The sequence below is a fragment of the Lactuca virosa genome, chromosome 2, assembly GCF_052849685.1.
Source record: "Lactuca virosa cultivar CGN04683 chromosome 2, Lactuca_virosa_CGN04683_v6, whole genome shotgun sequence".
Classification (NCBI taxonomy): Eukaryota; Viridiplantae; Streptophyta; class Magnoliopsida; order Asterales; family Asteraceae; genus Lactuca; species Lactuca virosa.
Genome location: NC_136427.1, coordinates 249,592,133 through 249,600,493, shown reverse-complemented (window position 1 = coordinate 249,600,493; position 8,361 = coordinate 249,592,133). Strand labels below are relative to the sequence as shown.

The 8,361-nt window shown below is 34.4% G+C and overlaps 1 protein-coding gene across 1 annotated transcript; it reads left to right on the top strand.

Moving 5' to 3' along the window:
* The first annotated feature begins 315 nt into the window (after positions 1 to 315).
* LOC145160743 (SIT4 phosphatase-associated family protein) lies at positions 316 to 7,076 on the top strand. The gene is made up of 17 exons (XM_079080051.1): positions 316 to 669; positions 2,139 to 2,242; positions 2,412 to 2,498; positions 2,571 to 2,646; positions 2,747 to 2,821; positions 3,639 to 3,692; positions 3,897 to 3,956; positions 4,067 to 4,183; positions 4,331 to 4,425; positions 4,507 to 4,712; positions 4,813 to 5,014; positions 5,126 to 5,279; positions 5,367 to 5,489; positions 5,566 to 5,648; positions 5,744 to 5,891; positions 5,978 to 6,007; positions 6,092 to 7,076. The coding sequence occupies exons 1-17, from the start codon at positions 631 to 633 to the stop codon at positions 6,803 to 6,805; spliced, it is 2,367 nt and encodes a 788-aa protein (XP_078936177.1). The 5' UTR covers positions 316 to 630; the 3' UTR covers positions 6,806 to 7,076.
* Positions 7,077 to 8,361: the final 1,285 nt, after the last annotated feature.

Sequence of the window (8,361 nt, the reverse complement as noted above, 5' to 3'; positions counted from 1 at the left end):
TTTTAGTTTTTAATATTTACTTTTATGTTATTTTACATATTTAAAAATGTATAATTATTTTTATCTTGCTACTTTTTAATAGAAATAAAAGCTATAACTTTCCGTTTTCTAGTTTCCAACTAACAGTTAGTTTTGTAAAAATAAACATTTAATTTATTAATTTATTTGTTTTTTTTTTTGGTGCTAATAGAGTTAAAGATTTAGGTAATCGTTATATCTAAAATGTCATTATCGTTTGCAAATGAATCTATATGTGAATCTAAAGAACACTCTTTATCCGTTTTTTTTTAGATGTAAAATCCGGACCTCATTTTAGCATTTTAGAGGTCCAGACCCGGGCCTTTGCCCCTTGTCACCACACCACACAGCCTTCGTCTTTCTCTTAGCTGCGATTTTGAGAAAATTTTGGAGCTCCTCTCTCCTCTCCCTGTCTCTCAAATCTGTCAATTTTTACTGCCTTCTGATTTTCTCTCTTTCTCTCCCCTCTCCCTCTCTCTCTGCAATATCCAAAACATAGGGTTTTTGTTGGATTTGTTCCCAAAGTTTTTGACGCGCAACCGTCAATCTGGGACTCATCTTCATACGTTCTATTTCCTAGGGTTTGTAGATCCAAGCGAGTTATAATTCATCATGTTTTGGAAACTTACAGCTCTATCTGCTTCTTCACCTGTAAGTTACGATGGAATATATATCTTTTTGTTGAATCATGTGTAATGAAATTGTTGATGACTAGTATTGAGTGATTTGCATGTTTTTTCGTTATAATCTGATTTTGTTCTGATTCTGTATGGATCTCGATATGGTATTAATTTACTATCTTATTCATGTACGCTATTGGCATCGTTACAGCGTAAACGTGATGGTGTTTGGCTCATTCAGACCTCAGCTTGATTCATATGATTAAGCAATTAAGTGCGTACTTGATTATGAATAACTTATATTTGAAGCTTATTTAGTTTTGGATACTGAGGTTCAATTACGATTTGGTATGCTAATTTAGCCGTAGGCGGGTATTTGTAATGGAAGCTGTGAGAACATATGGGTTTAAGTTAGCATGACTGGCCTTGCAGTTCGGCATGAATAGCACAGACGAGATGTAATGAGCAAAAAGAACATAAATTTGTTGTTACATCTTCCAATTGCCTTGGTTCCATAGTCAAGCTACCCCAACCCCATCTACCATAGTTACAGAACTGAATTCTTTAACCTGTCTTGTGAATGCTTCTAAGATGCATCAGAAACATCAGGAGTCAGGACACAAAACATAAAGATGTGAGAGGACATCTCACATCATTAAGGTAGAACATAAGTGTATAAAAAGTCATTTCCACCTAAACCAAGTGATTGAGCATTGGATGATAGGAAAATGATGCAACAAATCCCATCTCATGGGATTCAATAACATTGTCTATAGCACTCAGGAATGACTTCATTTTCAGATTGATCGAGAGGTTACTTGATGACACAAAAGACTATTGGAAGTTAATATTTCGACCACAAATCTTCCCCTAAAAGTTACATGCTTCATAGTAAATAGATTTTCGGTTGATAAGTCAGGCTTTAAATAACAAGGTGAAGGGGGTACATGTTCACTTGGTCTGAGCCTCTGAGGGACAAGAGCATCATTAGTGGAAGTTAGAATTTTTTTGTAGATGGATATGAGTACCAATAATCGGATCATATGTTACAGAAGGGGATTAACAGGAGAAAGGAAGTGGTATCAGTTAATCAATTGTGAGGATTTACAAGATATCAGATTATAATATGGGTGTGGTTATATAAGTTTCTTTCTGGATGGCATGGCTCGATATCTAATTTTGTAAAAATCAGGCTGATGCTTTCTCTCTTCATATGAATTTTCTCTGTTTGACCTGCGGCTTTTTTTACAATCTTTCTTGTGCAATCATGCTTAATTGCAGAAAATTACTGTAGAACTTATCACCTTCATCACTCTTTCCTTCTATGTGGATTATTTTGTCTATTCATGGGTGTGTTCATATTATATGATAGCACATCATATTGTTCTATCAATCGTATGTGTTCACTTTAGGATGGTCTTTATCTTAATGGTAATCTGAGATTCCATAAAGCATAAAATGTTTACTTTTTCCTAACAGTTGGTTTGTCATGTGGTTTAGGTCGAGTCAGTCTTGGACAAGGAAAATTTCACATTGGAAGAGCTCTTGGATGAAGAAGATATTATTCAAGAATGCAAAGCATTGAATAGCCGTCTCATTAATTTGTAATAACACTTTACTAGTAATTTAAACTCATTGAATTACAACTATTATCTACATACACTTTACTTCCACCACACAAGAAATCATAATGTCTCCACAGTATTAAACTATAATTACAATAATAGGAGTCTACTATTTGCATTACTTGAAAGAGTACTTTTTTTTTTCCAGCTTGCGAGACAGAGCCCAAGTTGAACAACTATTGCAGTATATCATAGTAGAGTCTCAAGAGGATGCTGATAGCAAACGTACATTCAAGTAGGTCCTTCATTACTAAATCATTTGGAATAAAGTTTATGTATATCTACTAATATCTCTTTTATCCTTTAGGTTTCCCTTCATTGCTTGTGAGATATTCACATGTGAGATTGATGTAATCTTCAAAGCTTTAGTTGAGGACGAGGAGGTGTGCTATTAATTCTATGATTACTTAACATTCATGACTTTATAAAATATGCATCTAACTTTTAGTTTCACAACCCCTTCCTCCTATTCCATAATTGCAGCTAATGAATTTACTTTTCTCCTTCTTGGAGCCAACACGTCCACATAGTGCCTTGTTGGCCGGGTACTTCAGTAAGGTATATTCCTAAATACTACAATCTCCTTGCCTTGATTGCCATTACATTATCTCTCATAATTTGGTTGGAGGGATGGAGAGAAACAGGTGACATAACTATCAAGATGGTATTATTGGTATATCATTTTCTTCAATCTGAAGCGAAGTCATCTTTGTGTGTTGAAAAATATGGATCGTTTCTGTAAAAAGATACACAAGGACCTTTTCTGTAAATTACGGGAACAATTTTTGTTATTTATTTTCTACACAGGGGCCAAAGCTGCCAACGTATGAAAATCTTAAACATAGGGACTGTTTCTGTAAAAAAAACCTCACAGGGATCTTTTCTGTAAGTTACAAAATTGTAGGGACTAAGTGTGCCAATATCCAAAATATTTGTTGCAAAACTCTTAAAAGTGGAAAAATATACTGTTATTAAGCACTTTCTAATTAATATATGATATAATATCAGTAATAATTTAAACCAAACATAATACTAGTTAAGAACTGTTTTGATTGTGGATAAATTTCAACTATATCAAGTGTGTTGAGCTAAGGAGGTTTTGCATTAGTTCTGATCTTAAAAAGTTATTAGACTTCAGTTTTTAAATATGATTATGAGAAATATATTGTTAAAATAGTATTCTTGAATTTGGAAGTTGTAAACTCTTGTAACTATAGATGCACATGTTGATGGCTTTTTTAACCCTTATTTGATTCGTTTTACTTCAAACCAAGTGTTTTAAGGTTTACTTCTTTGACTTGGTAAAAATAATATACATAAATTGGTTTTACTTTGAACTAAGCAAATTACTTAGATTTTTATCTGCTTCTTGTAGGTTGTGATATGTCTCATGGTACGCAAGACGGTTCCACTTATGAATTATGTTCAAGTGAGTAAATACATTGTTTACACGCTTCTTACTTTTACATTCCTATTATATATATATATATATATATATATATATATATATTCAAAGAGAAAAGTCTATAGCAACCAATAGAAGTTACCAGTATGCTTACCATTTTGCTTTTTGCAAAGTAAACATGCAAGTTAATGGACATATGATTGAGCTTTCAATTTTCAAATGCTACAGGCCCATCAATATGTTTTCCAGCAGCTAGTGGATTTAATAGGAATTACATCAATAAAGGAGGTTAGTAAATTTCTTATTTAGCTTGCAGAAAGGCTAGTTGTTGACCATATGCTTAAAAATGACACATGCGATTGAGTTTGACCTTTATGATCACACGCACACACACACAGGTGTTGGTGAGACTTGTTGGAGGTGATGATCATATGTATCCCAATTATGCAGAAGTCATGCAATGGTTGGCAGACAGCAATTTGTTAGAAATGATTGTGGATAAACTGAATCCATCTGTAAGTAGAGTAGAGTTTCATTTTTGATATATAAACATATATCTGATCATGAGTCATGAGTCATGACAGACAGCTGCTGTTAAATTTATATATATATAATTTTGTGGATGTGCATGATATGGTTTTAATTTCATATGTTACTGACAGGCTCCTCCTGAAGTACATGCTAATGCAGCCGAAACTTTATGTGCTATAACCCGAAGTGCTCCATCTCCACTTGCCTCTAAGCTTTCAAGCTCAAGGTTCATTCACTGCTTAATTACTCCCTTAAAATACATTATCTTAATGGTTTTCTATTAATAATATGTAAAATCTATTTTCAGTTACGTTACAAGGATATTTGGTCACGCATTGGAAGACTCACATTCAAAATCAGGACTTGTCCACTCATTATCTGTGTGCATATCCTTATTAGATCCTAAAAAATCAGCCCCTTCATCTTTATTCAATTCTTTTCGAGGTCAACACATGTATGAATCACCCGTACAAGTCAACCAGGAGACTGTAGGTGCAATGCTTCCAAAACTAGGTGAGTTTCAGCCATCTCATGTCATGTCAGTAATTTCTTCTCTTGTGCATGTGATGATATCATGGTATTTATTATTTTTAAATCATGTCCATTATTTCAGGTGACTTGTTGATGTTATTGAATGTGTCGCTGGATGATAAAGTTTTACCTACTTCATATGGGGAATTGAAGCCTCCTCTAGGCAAGCATCGTTTAAAGACTGTGGAGTTCATAGCAGTTTTACTGAAAACCGGAAATCAAACTGCAGAAAAGGAATTAATCGCATCTGGAACTATTCAAAGAGTTCTTGATCTTTTCTTTGAGTAAGAACTAAGAACTAAGAACTAAGAATATGATGATTAATTTATGAATGAGTGGAGTTTGGTGTTGGTGTTGCTAGGATCTGAAGGGTTTGAGTTTATAATTATATGTAGGTACCCATTTAATAATGGTTTACATCATCATGTTGAAAGCATATTATATTCCTGCTTAGAAAGTAGAAATGACACCATCATGGATCATCTATTTCAAGACTGTTCTCTGATAACAAAGATCCAGCAAGCAGATAATTATCCCACCCTTAATCAGGTAACTAACTAACTAACTGTTTATGAATGTAGATATTTTCAAGTGTATATGTAATAGTCAGTGTTGTGTTGGGTGTTGGGTATGCAGCCAACATTGGTGGCTTCGGGAAGAAATCCACCTCGAGTTGGAAACCTAGGACACGTGACACGTATTGCCAATAAAATCATCCAGCTGGCAAACAGTGATAGCCGTATCCAGACACACATGAAGGTAAGTTTTGATTCATAGAATCTTTGATTAAAGATAAGATGAAGAATTAATTTGATGTTTACAATTTGTGATGTAGGAAAGTAGTGAATGGAGCGAATGGCAGAGTACAGTTCTACAGGAACGTAACATGGTTGAAAATGTGTACCGATGGGCTTGCGGGTATGTTTTTTTTTAATCTAATTTTTTTCATATAAATATGTTTTTATTTTTATTTTATTTATATAAATAAATATATGTGTGTGTTGTAATGATAGGCGGCCATCTGCACTGCAAGAGAGAAGTAGGGACAGTGATGAAGATGAGATTCATGACAGAGACTATGACGTTGCTGCTTTAGCAAATAATCTAAGTCAAGCATTTCGATACAACATATACGACGACGACAATGAAGAAACTCAAGAGGTATTCTAAAAGCCTAAATGTAAAATGTTGTGTTTAGTTACATAAATAAAATTTCATTCCCATATTTTTTTAATGTTTACTTTCAGGGTCACGGAACTCTTAATCGAGACAACGAGGTAATAAAGAAATAATAATACCTGATTTAATTTATTGATTTTGGAAAATATAAAGTATTTTATTTTATTTTTAATAAATTGCAGGATGGTTACTTTGATGATGAATCGGCTGAAGTTGTGATATCATCGTTGAGGTTAGGTGATGGTGATGAAGAAGGCAGTCTGTTTACAAATTCAAATTGGTTTGCTTTTGAAGAGGAGAGAATGAGAATGGGTGAGGGTGAGGGGCCTACCTCACATTCTGAAGCAATGGATGAGATCAATTTGAATGGCAGTGGAAGTGGCACATCTAACAGCAGTGATGATGGAGATAAAAAAAATCCGTTTATTGAAGAGGAGAATGTAATAAACGGAGATTTGAAAAATGATAAGGAGAAGGAGAAGGAGAAGGAGGAGGATCTGTTTGCAGATAGGCCGATGCCAGAATGGGTTTCAGGAGGAGGAGGGGTGAATCCGTTTCTGGATTACGAAAATACCTCTGTAGCAAATGCAAATGCAAATGCAAATGCAAATGGGTCAAGCCAAAAGGAAAAGGAAAAGGAAAAGGCTGGTGGTTTGTTTGAAGAAGATGTGGAGTTTGTAGGGGTAGAATTGGAATTGGAAGTGGAAGGGAGTGAAAAGGCCATGGATGGGGCTCTTAAGGAGGGGATTGTTGGGGAAGCAGGGCCTTTGAAAAAGCAGGAGGTGATTCCTGGACCTGAAAAAGAGGAAAAAAATGAGTTGAAGAAGGATTTTAATGATTCAAACTACTGGAGGGTTGACCCTGACCCCAACCTTAACCTTGATGTTTCTGAGTGATCCATTCCAGGAGGGTTCACCAAAGCAACACATGAACGAATGAATGAATGGATGTACAGAGTGAGTACCGAGTAGAATATAATTTTGTTTCAGAGTTGAGAGATGAGTTGGGTGTTTTACTTTTATCTATTTCTTTATTATTATTATTATTATTATTATTATTTTTATTGTTATCATTTAGGTTTTTGTTTTTGTTTTTTGTATAATGTGTCACGTATGTTTTATTATCAGATTTTGTCAAGGGGGAGGGTTTCTCCCTCATTTTTTGTCCCGTAATATTTCATACTTACAAGGCGAGTCCCTTCTGTTGTTTGAAGTAAAAAAAAAAAAACAGTTTACTTTTGTTAAATGAAGTGTAATATGTAGAGATTCCAAGTGTGCATCTGGATTTTGAATGGCATTAGACAGCCCAAACTCAAAGCGGTGGTGGTGTTGTTTGATGCTTTTATTTGTATATCTGCAAATGCTTAACACAAACACACACCATTGTTTGTTGTTGGTGTTGCATCCGACCATTCTGTTTTTTGGACATGATTTGGTCTTGGATTGATTCAACTAATTAAACTACGTAAATAATGATTCAAAACCAAAATATTTAACCCTCACATGCGGCATGGGTGATACGGGTTGACATTTTTCAGAATCTAAACGGAATTTCAGACCTCAAGTGGAGAGGACTAGTGACCCTATCTACTAAACTCTGATGACTCATGTTATACCACTAAACCAAACATTCCTTTTTCGTAAGGTAAACCCCACTAGTTTTGGCACCACAATGACTACTAACATTAATTATTTATTGCCATCGGATCGGATAGGATCTATTTGTATTATATAAAAATTAAAAAGCTTCTTTTTATTTGGTTGATGGATATGATGTCATGTCGGTGTATGTTGGTTTACATATAAACGTGGGATTTTCATTTTCCCATCCAAATCCAACTGCAGCCTGCCACAAATCCTTGTTTATTGTGTATTTAGTTGTGTTTGTGAGCTTACTATTATGATTTATGAGCTGTGAACAACCCCACATCACTTGCCTGCATGTGTATGCACGTGCCATTCCAATCAAACATATATGTACTCCCCAACAAATACCCACAATCCTAACTCTAAAATAATTCAACACCTACACTTCTCTCACCTGGCATTGGTTTGGAATTTTACGCTTCAATAATAATAATAATAATCAAAAAACTTATTACTTTGTCTGTCTTGGTTATTACATTCCATAATAAATGTTTCTTTTTGTTCCACACTTTAATCATATTTGTTTTTCTTATTTTCATTTTTCATAACTGTTATTAGGGTATATACAACGTTAACATGGAGATTCATTGTGATGAACCTGGTCATTTCATTTTGGGTGGATCTCGGCGATATAGATCTTTAAAAGGGACGTGTTTAAATGAAGTGCGACAAGATGTATTATACCAAAACTCCACCATGGAAGCCATTTCACCCATGTTTTTGGTATTTCGTGATTAAAAAAACACAATTAGGTCTCAGACTGATTCGTTAACCACTTTTGATTGTCCATAAATTTATGGATGATA

What these genes read in the sequence shown, in the direction of transcription:
- LOC145160743 (XM_079080051.1), top strand. Translation starts at nt 631, where the DNA reads ATGTTTTGGAAACTTACAGCTCTATCTGCTTCTTCACCT. An exon ending in GTTCTTGATCTTTTCTTTGA is followed by an intron (nt 5,015 to 5,125) that starts GTAAGAACTAAG and finishes AATTATATGTAG; the next exon opens with GTACCCATTTAATAATGGTT. An exon ending in ACAATGAAGAAACTCAAGAG is followed by an intron (nt 5,892 to 5,977) that starts GTATTCTAAAAG and finishes GTTTACTTTCAG; the next exon opens with GGTCACGGAACTCTTAATCG.